Source organism: Zootermopsis nevadensis, unplaced genomic scaffold, assembly GCF_977971745.1.
Source record: "Zootermopsis nevadensis isolate Lab colony 2312 unplaced genomic scaffold, Znev_1.0 Znev_ptg000022l, whole genome shotgun sequence".
Taxonomy (NCBI): Eukaryota; Metazoa; Arthropoda; class Insecta; order Blattodea; family Termopsidae; genus Zootermopsis; species Zootermopsis nevadensis.
Genome location: NW_028259154.1, coordinates 90992 through 110562, shown reverse-complemented (window position 1 = coordinate 110562; position 19571 = coordinate 90992). Strand labels below are relative to the sequence as shown.

Below are 19571 nucleotides of genomic sequence, written 5' to 3'. Positions count from 1 at the left end.
GCCTTCGTAGTAAGAATTAATACTGGTCTCTCAATGCGGATGTTTATTTCTGTACATGGTTTTGTTTCAGGTGGGCGTGAATGCAAGCATATGGGATACTTCAGCCGTTATGCAGTTTCGAATCCATCATTACTACGGAGGTAGCAAGACTTTGCTCCGGTAGCTGACGTGACCACTGTGCATGATGGACACAATTCATCAGTCGATGCGGTTGGGATGACCCACAGACTCGTGGTGGCAGCCTCTGTTTTTGTGACTTGCATGTGGAAATTCAGTAGCTGTTGATTTAAATTTGTGCAAGAGCTTATCGCAGTGAAGAAGCTAGAAGTAAGCAGCTAGGGTTACAGGTTGTAATGTTGGTTATGTGGCCACCACACCACAGTTGCCCACTTTTGATTCCTAGTGACCAAGTATGGGGTGTTCGTAGCATGCCTCACAATGCCACAAGGAAGACCTCAGGCCCTCGTGCGATTATATACCTTGCTTTCCGAGGAGGTGTACTGTTATAGATTTAGTGGGAGTGCCTAGTCTGTCTCAAAGAGGAGTTTGAGATCAGGGGATGTGCTGAGTAGTGCTGTAGTGTGTGTTTACTGGCATCAACGAAGACATGGAGGACCAATTTGTCTGAATATCAGTGTTTCAGAAGATCAGTTGTGTGCGTGATGGGGAAGCAGCTTTTTTGGAGTTGGAGATGTGAAGAACGAGACAGAACGAAGCACCTGGAGTGTTTGTTACTTGGATAAGGAATTGCATTATTCAGGTATGTTAGAGAGTAGAGTTTGTTTGCATTCCATAGATCCTTCTTAGGAGTAATCCAAAGGATGCAGTACAAGTCATTTCATACAATAAACATAAACTTCAGGACTTCATTCAATATACGTAAACCTCGGTACTTTTGACACAATTACAAGAACGTGTTTCACATATGAATGTACATAACCTTCAGATTTTGCAATTCAAGTATGAAAGCTAATTTCAGTGCAGGCTTGAATACATTTATATCACAATATAGAGTTTTAATTGTTGGTTGGTGATTATTAAATAACTTGACACGTGTAAAGTACACTCCTCTTTGACATTTAGCAGGGTTTACATCTTGTAATTAAATTATGTACATCTGTATTTCTTTTAAAATTATCCAACTTTTCCACCACAAATGATAGCAAGCAGAGTATAAATTCGCTTGCAAGTGGAAGTATATTAAATTTACGAAATAATTCTCTACAAGGTAAGCTGCTTTTGACAACTGCCATCGTTGTGATTATTTTCTTTTGCATGTAAAAAGCCTTATTACTGTCTGTTGAATTCCCCCAAAATATTAATCCATAAGACACCACAGAGTGGAAATAAGCAAAGTAAACTAGCTTTATAGCATCTATTGTCATGGGTGGTATGACTGTTCTGATGGCAAGGCACGCAGAGCTTAATTAGGGAATAATATACTCAGTGTGCTTCTTCCAATCTGAGGTGTTGTCAACTTGTTAGCCAAGGAAATTGTTTGTTTCAACTTCCGCGATTAATTTCTCATCACCGTAACCTCTCCTTTTGCCTCTGTACGTAGGTACATGCACATTCACAACATTCCCTAGGGTGGAATGCTCTCCTCGGGAGCTTACAGAGTTGTTCACGCCGACATTGTTGGTGCCCCGGCATATTCCTGCAGGCAGTCCACATCCCTTCTGTACTCACGTTTTCGGGCGTATGCATTGTGCAGTGTTGATGGTTGTCGTTCCGTGCGCCGTGATGTCCGCTCGCTTGCTCTGTGTTGGGGTACTGAAGTATGTATTTTCATTAATGTTCTAGGACACCGGCCATGCCGTCATCATGAAGTTACCTGCTTCAGTTCCCTCTGGGTGTTCTGTTTGACAAGGCTGGGGTGAAGAACCAGAACGATATTGGCCGCAGTTAGATGACCTGTTACTGGCGAGTAAAACCTCTGTGTTGTGCCCCTGACACGAGATAGGGCGTTGGACCAACATTTCTCAAAGAGAGAGCATATTAATTGGCTCACAAAGTGCAGCGTATGTATAGAGCTACAATAACTGGATGTGAGTGAGTGAGTGTGTGTGTCTGTCTGTTCATAAGAGGCACCAGTACAAGAAGTAGGACACTGTCTTCTGACTTCATATCACAAAGAATATTAACTGGATGAATATTCGGAATATGTACCAAGTTGGAAGAGGAATACTTTTTCTGCCAAGCAACGGTAATGCTCTGACAGAGGCTGACTGCATGTTGGATGTTTGTTCTTACGTGTCTAATCCCCTGTATGTCTATGAACGGCATTCCCCCCCGCCCCCATTTCAGATTAAATATTTGAATAAGCAGGAGGCACCCATTAGATAAAATAAGTTGGCATGAGATTGTTCCATTTCAGACGACTTTGCCTCCAATGTCTGTGAAAGTGGCCCCTTGAGATTCTAGATTTCTTGTGTATCTTACACCTTTCCTGGTATATTGCAGGAGTGGTGCACCAACACTAGACAGACTGACATCCGAGAGAAGACCGCTTGTGTCCCCGATGGTTGGCCGTCCTGTTGCTGAGTGCGTACATGGAGAAGAGGACTGAATGCAGCGTGTAAATTTTGTGTGCCTCTGGAGAGGTGGTGGAGTTTTCTGTTATTTAACCCATTGACAGGGGCTTGCTCTGTTGTGGTAATTGTGTTGCAAGTGTGATAGCAACTTAGATATGAATCATGTGAACGTGTAAGGTGTGGATGTCTAGTTATGTGTGTGGGGTGTTCTACGGAGTGTAGTAAAATAGTAGAAATGTCGGCCGCAATCACATTGCGTTGATAAGAGTCTGCTTCATAGTGTGGTGGCCAACACATCTCGGAATGAGAGAGAGTTTGTCCTGTGTGACAGGCTGTAAGTTGCAGGTGCTCTTGGCTTTGGCCGCAGCTTGTCACCAAAGATGTGATTCCTCTTCCTGGAAAGAATGTGTTATTTCGTTTTATCTGCTTCATCCCAGTTCACATTCTCAGTTCAAGCTAATGCCACAGGAAGATCTTCAAAACGTCAGTCATTGTGAATCTGTTCGGAAGCAGATGGGGGGGGCTCTGCAGTTTCACTCGTTTAGGAAGTGCGGTGATGAAGATCTCTGGCATAGCTATACCGGACAGTCTTGATAATAGTGGGTGTCCGTTCTCTGACCCAGGAGGGCTTTAAAAGTGTGCTGACCACCACGCATTACTTAGTTTGTATTTTCTTCATGTAAATCTGTAAAGAGATGTCAAAGCGGGAGGTAACGGGAATACTTAGTGATCATCACCGAGAGGGAGTTTCCAAACAGTCGTTAACGGGAGATGCGCAATAGCAGTTGTCCTATGATCGAAAAGTGTGACTTGCCAGTGATGAGATTGCTTTTTGAAAGTCAGGTAAGTGCAATGAGTTTTATGGATTGTGTGTGTTTTTCTGCAAGTGGTTTTCAGCGAATATTGCCGGCATTAATTTTGTTGGTAGTGTATTAAGTGTTGATTGCTGCATGTGCCAAAATGAAGTCTGACGAAGGGAAGTTGGTGTTGTTGAAGTACGGTCACCAGTGGGCTGGGTCGTTGGGTGTGTTATAGATGCTCGTGAAGTACAACCTGGTGGCAGGGGGGCTGTGTAGTGGCGACATATGCAATAATCGTTTATAGTGCTTCGTTCATTGAGCTGTAGTTTACGAAATCCCACCTGTTTTCATAAATGATGGAAGATATTTAGGTTATGGAAATGTTTTATTAGTTGGTGTCTTATAGGTGATGTTGGTCGTACTTTTCAAATGACTCAGCTCGCGAGACGTTTTCGCCCTTCTTCAAAATTACTTGTGAGAAATTATCGCGCAGGGAGAATGTCGGTGCTGAATTTGCGTGATGTCTTGAGTGCCAACATGAAATGTGACGAGGATAAGTTCGTGTTGGAAAGGACGTGGACGATTTCACTGGGTGATTTATAGGTAGACGTGCAGGTATTCAAGAGTTGTGTCTGGTATCAATCTGAGCAGTAACATAACGGCGACCGACAGGTTATGTGACAAATGTGCCCTAGGATGTAGGCGATGTAGATGCAAATTGTGGGCTACTTGTTTCATAGTGCTAAGTTGATTGAGCTGTAGTTTATTGGGTGTGGTTGGATCCATAAATTACTTTATGATTTTTGAGGTTATGGAAGTGATTGGTAGTTGGTTTCTTATAGGCGAAGTTGGTAGCTCGTTTCGCCTTAATTTTTTTCTTTACTTCCTGTCCTTTTAAAGGAGAAGATGTGTCACTAATGGTATTCACGGAATAAAGTTTGAGGTCTTCATAATTTTACAGTGTTTGGAGTGGTATTTCAGTCAGCATTTGGTTCGGCAGTGCCGTGTAGTGTTCGCGGACGGGCATGTACCTCAGGTGTATTGTCGGTAGATGACAGCACAGTTCGTCAGGATGCGCACATATTGGTTATTGAATATCCCACATGCACCGCCGGTGGCGGGATGTGTTCTCGCTGTTTTTCAGACGTTGCCGTCCCTGCGTGCGAGAAAATGGCGCAGCTCCTCTGCTGTTGTGGTTTACTTCGGACGGCGTGATGGTAGGATGCATGGCCAGTCGAGTGCAGCTTTACTCTCTTATATATCCAATGCTTGCAAGTTTATTTGAACTGATGTTTGTCATCTTTCTCCTGTGTGAAGTACGTAAGGTGGGAAATATTTTGGTTGCACGAAAGGCCGGATTAGTTGCCAGTAGGTTATTAATGTGGTGTAGAGTGCCTTCGTAGTAAGAATTAATACTGGTCTCTCAATGCGGATGTTTATTTCTGTACATGGTTTTGTTTCAGGTGGGCGTGAATGCAAGCATATGGGATACTTCAGCCGTTATGCAGTTTCGAATCCATCATTACTACGGAGGTAGCAAGACTTTGCTCCGGTAGCTGACGTGACCACTGTGCATGATGTACACAATTCATCAGTCGATGCGGTTGGGATGACCCACAGACTCGTGGTGGCAGCCTCTGTTTTTGTGACTTGCATGTGGAAATTCAGTAGCTGTTGATTTAAATTTGTGCAAGAGCTTATCGCAGTGAAGAAGCTAGAAGTAAGCAGCTAGGGTTACAGGTTGTAATGTTGGTTATGTGGCCACCACACCACAGTTGCCCACTTTTGATTCCTAGTGACCAAGTATGGGGTGTTCGTAGCATGCCTCACAATGCCACAAGGAAGACCTCAGGCCCTCGTGCGATTATATACCTTGCTTTCCGAGGAGGTGTACTGTTATAGATTTAGTGGGAGTGCCTAGTCTGTCTCAAAGAGGAGTTTGAGATCAGGGGATGTGCTGAGTAGTGCTGTAGTGTGTGTTTACTGGCATCAACGAAGACATGGAGGACCAATTTGTCTGAATATCAGTGTTTCAGAAGATCAGTTGTGTGCGTGATGGGGAAGCAGCTTTTTTGGAGTTGGAGATGTGAAGAACGAGACAGAACGAAGCACCTGGAGTGTTTGTTACTTGGATAAGGAATTGCATTATTCAGGTATGTTAGAGAGTAGAGTTTGTTTGCATTCCATAGATCCTTCTTAGGAGTAATCCAAAGGATGCAGTACAAGTCATTTCATACAATAAACATAAACTTCAGGACTTCATTCAATATACGTAAACCTCGGTACTTTTGACACAATTACAAGAACGTGTTTCACATATGAATGTACATAACCTTCAGATTTTGCAATTCAAGTATGAAAGCTAATTTCAGTGCAGGCTTGAATACATTTATATCACAATATAGAGTTTTAATTGTTGGTTGGTGATTATTAAATAACTTGACACGTGTAAAGTACACTCCTCTTTGACATTTAGCAGGGTTTACATCTTGTAATTAAATTATGTACATCTGTATTTCTTTTAAAATTATCCAACTTTTCCACCACAAATGATAGCAAGCAGAGTATAAATTCGCTTGCAAGTGGAAGTATATTAAATTTACGAAATAATTCTCTACAAGGTAAGCTGCTTTTGACAACTGCCATCGTTGTGATTATTTTCTTTTGCATGTAAAAAGCCTTATTACTGTCTGTTGAATTCCCCCAAAATATTAATCCATAAGACACCACAGAGTGGAAATAAGCAAAGTAAACTAGCTTTATAGCATCTATTGTCATGGGTGGTATGACTGTTCTGATGGCAAGGCACGCAGAGCTTAATTAGGGAATAATATACTCAGTGTGCTTCTTCCAATCTGAGGTGTTGTCAACTTGTTAGCCAAGGAAATTGTTTGTTTCAACTTCCGCGATTAATTTCTCATCACCGTAACCTCTCCTTTTGCCTCTGTACGTAGGTACATGCACATTCACAACATTCCCTAGGGTGGAATGCTCTCCTCGGGAGCTTACAGAGTTGTTCACGCCGACATTGTTGGTGCCCCGGCATATTCCTGCAGGCAGTCCACATCCCTTCTGTACTCACGTTTTCGGGCGTATGCATTGTGCAGTGTTGATGGTTGTCGTTCCGTGCGCCGTGATGTCCGCTCGCTTGCTCTGTGTTGGGGTACTGAAGTATGTATTTTCATTAATGTTCTAGGACACCGGCCATGCCGTCATCATGAAGTTACCTGCTTCAGTTCCCTCTGGGTGTTCTGTTTGACAAGGCTGGGGTGAAGAACCAGAACGATATTGGCCGCAGTTAGATGACCTGTTACTGGCGAGTAAAACCTCTGTGTTGTGCCCCTGACACGAGATAGGGCGTTGGACCAACATTTCTCAAAGAGAGAGCATATTAATTGGCTCACAAAGTGCAGCGTATGTATAGAGCTACAATAACTGGATGTGAGTGAGTGAGTGTGTGTGTCTGTCTGTTCATAAGAGGCACCAGTACAAGAAGTAGGACACTGTCTTCTGACTTCATATCACAAAGAATATTAACTGGATGAATATTCGGAATATGTACCAAGTTGGAAGAGGAATACTTTTTCTGCCAAGCAACGGTAATGCTCTGACAGAGGCTGACTGCATGTTGGATGTTTGTTCTTACGTGTCTAATCCCCTGTATGTCTATGAACGGCATTCCCCCCCGCCCCCATTTCAGATTAAATATTTGAATAAGCAGGAGGCACCCATTAGATAAAATAAGTTGGCATGAGATTGTTCCATTTCAGACGACTTTGCCTCCAATGTCTGTGAAAGTGGCCCCTTGAGATTCTAGATTTCTTGTGTATCTTACACCTTTCCTGGTATATTGCAGGAGTGGTGCACCAACACTAGACAGACTGACATCCGAGAGAAGACCGCTTGTGTCCCCGATGGTTGGCCGTCCTGTTGCTGAGTGCGTACATGGAGAAGAGGACTGAATGCAGCGTGTAAATTTTGTGTGCCTCTGGAGAGGTGGTGGAGTTTTCTGTTATTTAACCCATTGACAGGGGCTTGCTCTGTTGTGGTAATTGTGTTGCAAGTGTGATAGCAACTTAGATATGAATCATGTGAACGTGTAAGGTGTGGATGTCTAGTTATGTGTGTGGGGTGTTCTACGGAGTGTAGTAAAATAGTAGAAATGTCGGCCGCAATCACATTGCGTTGATAAGAGTCTGCTTCATAGTGTGGTGGCCAACACATCTCGGAATGAGAGAGAGTTTGTCCTGTGTGACAGGCTGTAAGTTGCAGGTGCTCTTGGCTTTGGCCGCAGCTTGTCACCAAAGATGTGATTCCTCTTCCTGGAAAGAATGTGTTATTTCGTTTTATCTGCTTCATCCCAGTTCACATTCTCAGTTCAAGCTAATGCCACAGGAAGATCTTCAAAACGTCAGTCATTGTGAATCTGTTCGGAAGCAGATGGGGGGGGCTCTGCAGTTTCACTCGTTTAGGAAGTGCGGTGATGAAGATCTCTGGCATAGCTATACCGGACAGTCTTGATAATAGTGGGTGTCCGTTCTCTGACCCAGGAGGGCTTTAAAAGTGTGCTGACCACCACGCATTACTTAGTTTGTATTTTCTTCATGTAAATCTGTAAAGAGATGTCAAAGCGGGAGGTAACGGGAATACTTAGTGATCATCACCGAGAGGGAGTTTCCAAACAGTCGTTAACGGGAGATGCGCAATAGCAGTTGTCCTATGATCGAAAAGTGTGACTTGCCAGTGATGAGATTGCTTTTTGTAAGTCAGGTAAGTGCAATGAGTTTTATGGATTGTGTGTGTTTTTCTGCAAGTGGTTTTCAGCGAATATTGCCGGCATTAATTTTGTTGGTAGTGTATTAAGTGTTGATTGCTGCATGTGCCAAAATGAAGTCTGACGAAGGGAAGTTGGTGTTGTTGAAGTACGGTCACCAGTGGGCTGGGTCGTTGGGTGTGTTATAGATGCTCGTGAAGTACAACCTGGTGGCAGGGGGGCTGTGTAGTGGCGACATATGCAATAATCGTTTATAGTGCTTCGTTCATTGAGCTGTAGTTTACGAAATCCCACCTGTTTTCATAAATGATGGAAGATATTTAGGTTATGGAAATGTTTATTAGTTGGTGTCTTATAGGTGATGTTGGTCGTACTTTTCAAATGACTCAGCTCGCGAGACGTTTTCGCCCTTCTGCAAAATTACTTGTGAGAAATTATCGCGCAGGGAGAATGTCGGTGCTGAATTTGCGTGATGTCTTGAGTGCCAACATGAAATGTGACGAGGATAAGTTCGTGTTGGAAAGGACGTGGACGATTTCACTGGGTGATTTATAGGTAGACGTGCAGGTATTCAAGAGTTGTGTCTGGTATCAATCTGAGCAGTAACATAACGGCGACCGACAGGTTATGTGACAAATGTGCCCTAGGATGTAGGCGATGTAGATGCAAATTGTGGGCTACTTGTATCATAGTGCTAAGTTGATTGAGCTGTAGTTTATTGGGTGTGGTTGGATCCATAAATTACTTTATGATTTTTGAGGTTATGGAAGTGATTGGTAGTTGGTTTCTTATAGGCGAAGTTGGTAGCTCGTTTCGCCTTAATTTTTTTCTTTACTTCCTGTCCTTTTAAAGGAGAAGATGTGTCACTAATGGTATTCACGGAATAAAGTTTGAGGTCTTCATAATTTTACAGTGTTTGGAGTGGTATTTCAGTCAGCATTTGGTTCGGCAGTGCCGTGTAGTGTTCGCGGACGGGCATGTACCTCAGGTGTATTGTCGGTAGATGACAGCACAGTTCGTCAGGATGCGCACATATTGGTTATTGAATATCCCACATGCACCGCCGGTGGCGGGATGTGTTCTCGCTGTTTTTCAGACGTTGCCGTCCCTGCGTGCGAGAAAATGGCGCAGCTCCTCTGCTGTTGTGGTTTACTTCGGACGGCGTGATGGTAGGATGCATGGCCAGTCGAGTGCAGCTTTACTCTCTTATATATCCAATGCTTGCAAGTTTATTTGAACTGATGTTTGTCATCTTTCTCCTGTGTGAAGTACGTAAGGTGGGAAATATTTTGGTTGCACGAAAGGCCGGATTAGTTGCCAGTAGGTTATTAATGTGGTGTAGAGTGCCTTCGTAGTAAGAATTAATACTGGTCTCTCAATGCGGATGTTTATTTCTGTACATGGTTTTGTTTCAGGTGGGCGTGAATGCAAGCATATGGGATACTTCAGCCGTTATGCAGTTTCGAATCCATCATTACTACGGAGGTAGCAAGACTTTGCTCCGGTAGCTGACGTGACCACTGTGCATGATGGACACAATTCATCAGTCGATGCGGTTGGGATGACCCACAGACTCGTGGTGGCAGCCTCTGTTTTTGTGACTTGCATGTGGAAATTCAGTAGCTGTTGATTTAAATTTGTGCAAGAGCTTATCGCAGTGAAGAAGCTAGAAGTAAGCAGCTAGGGTTACAGGTTGTAATGTTGGTTATGTGGCCACCACACCACAGTTGCCCACTTTTGATTCCTAGTGACCAAGTATGGGGTGTTCGTAGCATGCCTCACAATGCCACAAGGAAGACCTCAGGCCCTCGTGCGATTATATACCTTGCTTTCCGAGGAGGTGTACTGTTATAGATTTAGTGGGAGTGCCTAGTCTGTCTCAAAGAGGAGTTTGAGATCAGGGGATGTGCTGAGTAGTGCTGTAGTGTGTGTTTACTGGCATCAACGAAGACATGGAGGACCAATTTGTCTGAATATCAGTGTTTCAGAAGATCAGTTGTGTGCGTGATGGGGAAGCAGCTTTTTTGGAGTTGGAGATGTGAAGAACGAGACAGAACGAAGCACCTGGAGTGTTTGTTACTTGGATAAGGAATTGCATTATTCAGGTATGTTAGAGAGTAGAGTTTGTTTGCATTCCATAGATCCTTCTTAGGAGTAATCCAAAGGATGCAGTACAAGTCATTTCATACAATAAACATAAACTTCAGGACTTCATTCAATATACGTAAACCTCGGTACTTTTGACACAATTACAAGAACGTGTTTCACATATGAATGTACATAACCTTCAGATTTTGCAATTCAAGTATGAAAGCTAATTTCAGTGCAGGCTTGAATACATTTATATCACAATATAGAGTTTTAATTGTTGGTTGGTGATTATTAAATAACTTGACACGTGTAAAGTACACTCCTCTTTGACATTTAGCAGGGTTTACATCTTGTAATTAAATTATGTACATCTGTATTTCTTTTAAAATTATCCAACTTTTCCACCACAAATGATAGCAAGCAGAGTATAAATTCGCTTGCAAGTGGAAGTATATTAAATTTACGAAATAATTCTCTACAAGGTAAGCTGCTTTTGACAACTGCCATCGTTGTGATTATTTTCTTTTGCATGTAAAAAGCCTTATTACTGTCTGTTGAATTCCCCCAAAATATTAATCCATAAGACACCACAGAGTGGAAATAAGCAAAGTAAACTAGCTTTATAGCATCTATTGTCATGGGTGGTATGACTGTTCTGATGGCAAGGCACGCAGAGCTTAATTAGGGAATAATATACTCAGTGTGCTTCTTCCAATCTGAGGTGTTGTCAACTTGTTAGCCAAGGAAATTGTTTGTTTCAACTTCCGCGATTAATTTCTCATCACCGTAACCTCTCCTTTTGCCTCTGTACGTAGGTACATGCACATTCACAACATTCCCTAGGGTGGAATGCTCTCCTCGGGAGCTTACAGAGTTGTTCACGCCGACATTGTTGGTGCCCCGGCATATTCCTGCAGGCAGTCCACATCCCTTCTGTACTCACGTTTTCGGGCGTATGCATTGTGCAGTGTTGATGGTTGTCGTTCCGTGCGCCGTGATGTCCGCTCGCTTGCTCTGTGTTGGGGTACTGAAGTATGTATTTTCATTAATGTTCTAGGACACCGGCCATGCCGTCATCATGAAGTTACCTGCTTCAGTTCCCTCTGGGTGTTCTGTTTGACAAGGCTGGGGTGAAGAACCAGAACGATATTGGCCGCAGTTAGATGACCTGTTACTGGCGAGTAAAACCTCTGTGTTGTGCCCCTGACACGAGATAGGGCGTTGGACCAACATTTCTCAAAGAGAGAGCATATTAATTGGCTCACAAAGTGCAGCGTATGTATAGAGCTACAATAACTGGATGTGAGTGAGTGAGTGTGTGTGTCTGTCTGTTCATAAGAGGCACCAGTACAAGAAGTAGGACACTGTCTTCTGACTTCATATCACAAAGAATATTAACTGGATGAATATTCGGAATATGTACCAAGTTGGAAGAGGAATACTTTTTCTGCCAAGCAACGGTAATGCTCTGACAGAGGCTGACTGCATGTTGGATGTTTGTTCTTACGTGTCTAATCCCCTGTATGTCTATGAACGGCATTCCCCCCCGCCCCCATTTCAGATTAAATATTTGAATAAGCAGGAGGCACCCATTAGATAAAATAAGTTGGCATGAGATTGTTCCATTTCAGACGACTTTGCCTCCAATGTCTGTGAAAGTGGCCCCTTGAGATTCTAGATTTCTTGTGTATCTTACACCTTTCCTGGTATATTGCAGGAGTGGTGCACCAACACTAGACAGACTGACATCCGAGAGAAGACCGCTTGTGTCCCCGATGGTTGGCCGTCCTGTTGCTGAGTGCGTACATGGAGAAGAGGACTGAATGCAGCGTGTAAATTTTGTGTGCCTCTGGAGAGGTGGTGGAGTTTTCTGTTATTTAACCCATTGACAGGGGCTTGCTCTGTTGTGGTAATTGTGTTGCAAGTGTGATAGCAACTTAGATATGAATCATGTGAACGTGTAAGGTGTGGATGTCTAGTTATGTGTGTGGGGTGTTCTACGGAGTGTAGTAAAATAGTAGAAATGTCGGCCGCAATCACATTGCGTTGATAAGAGTCTGCTTCATAGTGTGGTGGCCAACACATCTCGGAATGAGAGAGAGTTTGTCCTGTGTGACAGGCTGTAAGTTGCAGGTGCTCTTGGCTTTGGCCGCAGCTTGTCACCAAAGATGTGATTCCTCTTCCTGGAAAGAATGTGTTATTTCGTTTTATCTGCTTCATCCCAGTTCACATTCTCAGTTCAAGCTAATGCCACAGGAAGATCTTCAAAACGTCAGTCATTGTGAATCTGTTCGGAAGCAGATGGGGGGGGCTCTGCAGTTTCACTCGTTTAGGAAGTGCGGTGATGAAGATCTCTGGCATAGCTATACCGGACAGTCTTGATAATAGTGGGTGTCCGTTCTCTGACCCAGGAGGGCTTTAAAAGTGTGCTGACCACCACGCATTACTTAGTTTGTATTTTCTTCATGTAAATCTGTAAAGAGATGTCAAAGCGGGAGGTAACGGGAATACTTAGTGATCATCACCGAGAGGGAGTTTCCAAACAGTCGTTAACGGGAGATGCGCAATAGCAGTTGTCCTATGATCGAAAAGTGTGACTTGCCAGTGATGAGATTGCTTTTTGTAAGTCAGGTAAGTGCAATGAGTTTTATGGATTGTGTGTGTTTTTCTGCAAGTGGTTTTCAGCGAATATTGCCGGCATTAATTTTGTTGGTAGTGTATTAAGTGTTGATTGCTGCATGTGCCAAAATGAAGTCTGACGAAGGGAAGTTGGTGTTGTTGAAGTACGGTCACCAGTGGGCTGGGTCGTTGGGTGTGTTATAGATGCTCGTGAAGTACAACCTGGTGGCAGGGGGGCTGTGTAGTGGCGACATATGCAATAATCGTTTATAGTGCTTCGTTCATTGAGCTGTAGTTTACGAAATCCCACCTGTTTTCATAAATGATGGAAGATATTTAGGTTATGGAAATGTTTATTAGTTGGTGTCTTATAGGTGATGTTGGTCGTACTTTTCAAATGACTCAGCTCGCGAGACGTTTTCGCCCTTCTGCAAAATTACTTGTGAGAAATTATCGCGCAGGGAGAATGTCGGTGCTGAATTTGCGTGATGTCTTGAGTGCCAACATGAAATGTGACGAGGATAAGTTCGTGTTGGAAAGGACGTGGACGATTTCACTGGGTGATTTATAGGTAGACGTGCAGGTATTCAAGAGTTGTGTCTGGTATCAATCTGAGCAGTAACATAACGGCGACCGACAGGTTATGTGACAAATGTGCCCTAGGATGTAGGCGATGTAGATGCAAATTGTGGGCTACTTGTATCATAGTGCTAAGTTGATTGAGCTGTAGTTTATTGGGTGTGGTTGGATCCATAAATTACTTTATGATTTTTGAGGTTATGGAAGTGATTGGTAGTTGGTTTCTTATAGGCGAAGTTGGTAGCTCGTTTCGCCTTAATTTTTTTCTTTACTTCCTGTCCTTTTAAAGGAGAAGATGTGTCACTAATGGTATTCACGGAATAAAGTTTGAGGTCTTCATAATTTTACAGTGTTTGGAGTGGTATTTCAGTCAGCATTTGGTTCGGCAGTGCCGTGTAGTGTTCGCGGACGGGCATGTACCTCAGGTGTATTGTCGGTAGATGACAGCACAGTTCGTCAGGATGCGCACATATTGGTTATTGAATATCCCACATGCACCGCCGGTGGCGGGATGTGTTCTCGCTGTTTTTCAGACGTTGCCGTCCCTGCGTGCGAGAAAATGGCGCAGCTCCTCTGCTGTTGTGGTTTACTTCGGACGGCGTGATGGTAGGATGCATGGCCAGTCGAGTGCAGCTTTACTCTCTTATATATCCAATGCTTGCAAGTTTATTTGAACTGATGTTTGTCATCTTTCTCCTGTGTGAAGTACGTAAGGTGGGAAATATTTTGGTTGCACGAAAGGCCGGATTAGTTGCCAGTAGGTTATTAATGTGGTGTAGAGTGCCTTCGTAGTAAGAATTAATACTGGTCTCTCAATGCGGATGTTTATTTCTGTACATGGTTTTGTTTCAGGTGGGCGTGAATGCAAGCATATGGGATACTTCAGCCGTTATGCAGTTTCGAATCCATCATTACTACGGAGGTAGCAAGACTTTGCTCCGGTAGCTGACGTGACCACTGTGCATGATGGACACAATTCATCAGTCGATGCGGTTGGGATGACCCACAGACTCGTGGTGGCAGCCTCTGTTTTTGTGACTTGCATGTGGAAATTCAGTAGCTGTTGATTTAAATTTGTGCAAGAGCTTATCGCAGTGAAGAAGCTAGAAGTAAGCAGCTAGGGTTACAGGTTGTAATGTTGGTTATGTGGCCACCACACCACAGTTGCCCACTTTTGATTCCTAGTGACCAAGTATGGGGTGTTCGTAGCATGCCTCACAATGCCACAAGGAAGACCTCAGGCCCTCGTGCGATTATATACCTTGCTTTCCGAGGAGGTGTACTGTTATAGATTTAGTGGGAGTGCCTAGTCTGTCTCAAAGAGGAGTTTGAGATCAGGGGATGTGCTGAGTAGTGCTGTAGTGTGTGTTTACTGGCATCAACGAAGACATGGAGGACCAATTTGTCTGAATATCAGTGTTTCAGAAGATCAGTTGTGTGCGTGATGGGGAAGCAGCTTTTTTGGAGTTGGAGATGTGAAGAACGAGACAGAACGAAGCACCTGGAGTGTTTGTTACTTGGATAAGGAATTGCATTATTCAGGTATGTTAGAGAGTAGAGTTTGTTTGCATTCCATAGATCCTTCTTAGGAGTAATCCAAAGGATGCAGTACAAGTCATTTCATACAATAAACATAAACTTCAGGACTTCATTCAATATACGTAAACCTCGGTACTTTTGACACAATTACAAGAACGTGTTTCACATATGAATGTACATAACCTTCAGATTTTGCAATTCAAGTATGAAAGCTAATTTCAGTGCAGGCTTGAATACATTTATATCACAATATAGAGTTTTAATTGTTGGTTGGTGATTATTAAATAACTTGACACGTGTAAAGTACACTCCTCTTTGACATTTAGCAGGGTTTACATCTTGTAATTAAATTATGTACATCTGTATTTCTTTTAAAATTATCCAACTTTTCCACCACAAATGATAGCAAGCAGAGTATAAATTCGCTTGCAAGTGGAAGTATATTAAATTTACGAAATAATTCTCTACAAGGTAAGCTGCTTTTGACAACTGCCATCGTTGTGATTATTTTCTTTTGCATGTAAAAAGCCTTATTACTGTCTGTTGAATTCCCCCAAAATATTAATCCATAAGACACCACAGAGTGGAAATAAGCAAAGTAAACTAGCTTTATAGCATCTATTGTCATGGGTGGTATGACTGTTCTGATGGCAAGGCACGCAGAGCTTAATTAGGGAATAATATACTCAGTGTGCTTCTTCCAATCTGAGGTGTTGTCAACTTGTTAGCCAAGGAAATTGTTTGTTTCAACTTCCGCGATTAATTTCTCATCACCGTAACCTCTCCTTTTGCCTCTGTACGTAGGTACATGCACATTCACAACATTCCCTAGGGTGGAATGCTCTCCTCGGGAGCTTACAGAGTTGTTCACGCCGACATTGTTGGTGCCCCGGCATATTCCTGCAGGCAGTCCACATCCCTTCTGTACTCACGTTTTCGGGCGTATGCATTGTGCAGTGTTGATGGTTGTCGTTCCGTGCGCCGTGATGTCCGCTCGCTTGCTCTGTGTTGGGGTACTGAAGTATGTATTTTCATTAATGTTCTAGGACACCGGCCATGCCGTCATCATGAAGTTACCTGCTTCAGTTCCCTCTGGGTGTTCTGTTTGACAAGGCTGGGGTGAAGAACCAGAACGATATTGGCCGCAGTTAGATGACCTGTTACTGGCGAGTAAAACCTCTGTGTTGTGCCCCTGACACGAGATAGGGCGTTGGACCAACATTTCTCAAAGAGAGAGCATATTAATTGGCTCACAAAGTGCAGCGTATGTATAGAGCTACAATAACTGGATGTGAGTGAGTGAGTGTGTGTGTCTGTCTGTTCATAAGAGGCACCAGTACAAGAAGTAGGACACTGTCTTCTGACTTCATATCACAAAGAATATTAACTGGATGAATATTCGGAATATGTACCAAGTTGGAAGAGGAATACTTTTTCTGCCAAGCAACGGTAATGCTCTGACAGAGGCTGACTGCATGTTGGATGTTTGTTCTTACGTGTCTAATCCCCTGTATGTCTATGAACGGCATTCCCCCCCGCCCCCATTTCAGATTAAATATTTGAATAAGCAGGAGGCACCCATTAGATAAAATAAGTTGGCATGAGATTGTTCCATTTCAGACGACTTTGCCTCCAATGTCTGTGAAAGTGGCCCCTTGAGATTCTAGATTTCTTGTGTATCTTACACCTTTCCTGGTATATTGCAGGAGTGGTGCACCAACACTAGACAGACTGACATCCGAGAGAAGACCGCTTGTGTCCCCGATGGTTGGCCGTCCTGTTGCTGAGTGCGTACATGGAGAAGAGGACTGAATGCAGCGTGTAAATTTTGTGTGCCTCTGGAGAGGTGGTGGAGTTTTCTGTTATTTAACCCATTGACAGGGGCTTGCTCTGTTGTGGTAATTGTGTTGCAAGTGTGATAGCAACTTAGATATGAATCATGTGAACGTGTAAGGTGTGGATGTCTAGTTATGTGTGTGGGGTGTTCTACGGAGTGTAGTAAAATAGTAGAAATGTCGGCCGCAATCACATTGCGTTGATAAGAGTCTGCTTCATAGTGTGGTGGCCAACACATCTCGGAATGAGAGAGAGTTTGTCCTGTGTGACAGGCTGTAAGTTGCAGGTGCTCTTGGCTTTGGCCGCAGCTTGTCACCAAAGATGTGATTCCTCTTCCTGGAAAGAATGTGTTATTTCGTTTTATCTGCTTCATCCCAGTTCACATTCTCAGTTCAAGCTAATGCCACAGGAAGATCTTCAAAACGTCAGTCATTGTGAATCTGTTCGGAAGCAGATGGGGGGGGCTCTGCAGTTTCACTCGTTTAGGAAGTGCGGTGATGAAGATCTCTGGCATAGCTATACCGGACAGTCTTGATAATAGTGGGTGTCCGTTCTCTGACCCAGGAGGGCTTTAAAAGTGTGCTGACCACCACGCATTACTTAGTTTGTATTTTCTTCATGTAAATCTGTAAAGAGATGTCAAAGCGGGAGGTAACGGGAATACTTAGTGATCATCACCGAGAGGGAGTTTCCAAACAGTCGTTAACGGGAGATGCGCAATAGCAGTTGTCCTATGATCGAAAAGTGTGACTTGCCAGTGATGAGATTGCTTTTTGTAAGTCAGGTAAGTGCAATGAGTTTTATGGATTGTGTGTGTTTTTCTGCAAGTGGTTTTCAGCGAATATTGCCGGCATTAATTTTGTTGGTAGTGTATTAAGTGTTGATTGCTGCATGTGCCAAAATGAAGTCTGACGAAGGGAAGTTGGTGTTGTTGAAGTACGGTCACCAGTGGGCTGGGTCGTTGGGTGTGTTATAGATGCTCGTGAAGTACAACCTGGTGGCAGGGGGGCTGTGTAGTGGCGACATATGCAATAATCGTTTATAGTGCTTCGTTCATTGAGCTGTAGTTTACGAAATCCCACCTGTTTTCATAAATGATGGAAGATATTTAGGTTATGGAAATGTTTATTAGTTGGTGTCTTATAGGTGATGTTGGTCGTACTTTTCAAATGACTCAGCTCGCGAGACGTTTTCGCCCTTCTGCAAAATTACTTGTGAGAAATTATCGCGCAGGGAGAATGTCGGTGCTGAATTTGCGTGATGTCTTGAGTGCCAACATGAAATGTGACGAGGATAAGTTCGTGTTGGAAAGGACGTGGACGATTTCACTGGGTGATTTATAGGTAGACGTGCAGGTATTCAAGAGTTGTGTCTGGTATCAATCTGAGCAGTAACATAACGGCGACCGACAGGTTATGTGACAAATGTGCCCTAGGATGTAGGCGATGTAGATGCAAATTGTGGGCTACTTGTATCATAGTGCTAAGTTGATTGAGCTGTAGTTTATTGGGTGTGGTTGGATCCATAAATTACTTTATGATTTTTGAGGTTATGGAAGTGATTGGTAGTTGGTTTCTTATAGGCGAAGTTGGTAGCTCGTTTCGCCTTAATTTTTTTCTTTACTTCCTGTCCTTTTAAAGGAGAAGATGTGTCACTAATGGTATTCACGGAATAAAGTTTGAGGTCTTCATAATTTTACAGTGTTTGGAGTGGTATTTCAGTCAGCATTTGGTTCGGCAGTGCCGTGTAGTGTTCGCGGACGGGCATGTACCTCAGGTGTATTGTCGGTAGATGACAGCACAGTTCGTCAGGATGCGCACATATTGGTTATTGAATATCCCACATGCACCGCCGGTGGCGGGATGTGTTCTCGCTGTTTTTCAGACGTTGCCGTCCCTGCGTGCGAGAAAATGGCGCAGCTCCTCTGCTGTTGTGGTTTACTTCGGACGGCGTGATGGTAGGATGCATGGCCAGTCGAGTGCAGCTTTACTCTCTTATATATCCAATGCTTGCAAGTTTATTTGAACTGATGTTTGTCATCTTTCTCCTGTGTGAAGTACGTAAGGTGGGAAATATTTTGGTTGCACGAAAGGCCGGATTAGTTGCCAGTAGGTTATTAATGTGGTGTAGAGTGCCTTCGTAGTAAGAATTAATACTGGTCTCTCAATGCGGATGTTTATTTCTGTACATGGTTTTGTTTCAGGTGGGCGTGAATGCAAGCATATGGGATACTTCAGCCGTTATGCAGTTTCGAATCCATCATTACTACGGAGGTAGCAAGACTTTGCTCCGGTAGCTGACGTGACCACTGTGCATGATGGACACAATTCATCAGTCGATGCGGTTGGGATGACCCACAGACTCGTGGTGGCAGCCTCTGTTTTTGTGACTTGCATGTGGAAATTCAGTAGCTGTTGATTTAAATTTGTGCAAGAGCTTATCGCAGTGAAGAAGCTAGAAGTAAGCAGCTAGGGTTACAGGTTGTAATGTTGGTTATGTGGCCACCACACCACAGTTGCCCACTTTTGATTCCTAGTGACCAAGTATGGGGTGTTCGTAGCATGCCTCACAATGCCACAAGGAAGACCTCAGGCCCTCGTGCGATTATATACCTTGCTTTCCGAGGAGGTGTACTGTTATAGATTTAGTGGGAGTGCCTAGTCTGTCTCAAAGAGGAGTTTGAGATCAGGGGATGTGCTGAGTAGTGCTGTAGTGTGTGTTTACTGGCATCAACGAAGACATGGAGGACCAATTTGTCTGAATATCAGTGTTTCAGAAGATCAGTTGTGTGCGTGATGG

At 43.5% G+C, this 19571-nt stretch overlaps 1 protein-coding gene across 24 annotated transcripts in view; it reads left to right on the top strand.

Moving 5' to 3' along the window:
- The window catches only part of LOC147872926 (uncharacterized), a 62345-nt gene extending 42993 nt beyond the window's left edge, over nucleotides 1-19352 (top strand). For 10 of the 24 annotated variants that reach the window (XR_015536426.1, XR_015536427.1, XR_015536420.1 and 7 more), the window contains 12 exons: nucleotides 71-760; nucleotides 1804-2206; nucleotides 2464-4659; nucleotides 4798-5487; nucleotides 6531-6933; nucleotides 7191-9385; nucleotides 9524-10213; nucleotides 11257-11659; nucleotides 11917-14111; nucleotides 14250-14939; nucleotides 15983-16385; nucleotides 16643-18465. Coding sequence is in view for 1 of the 24 variants with exons in the window: in XM_087353603.1 (XP_087209729.1) it covers nucleotides 18616-18828; nucleotides 18976-19068 (306 nt within the window). In the remaining 23 variants the exon portion in view is untranslated. Of the gene's footprint in view, nucleotides 1-70; nucleotides 761-1803; nucleotides 2207-2463; nucleotides 4703-4797; nucleotides 5488-6530; nucleotides 6934-7190; nucleotides 9429-9523; nucleotides 10214-11256; nucleotides 11660-11916; nucleotides 14155-14249; nucleotides 14940-15982; nucleotides 16386-16642; nucleotides 18881-18975 lie in introns of those variants that run through there. The other 14 variants (XR_015536435.1, XR_015536440.1, XR_015536442.1 and 11 more) reach the window with 9 other exon arrangements.
- Nucleotides 19353-19571: the final 219 nt, after the last annotated feature.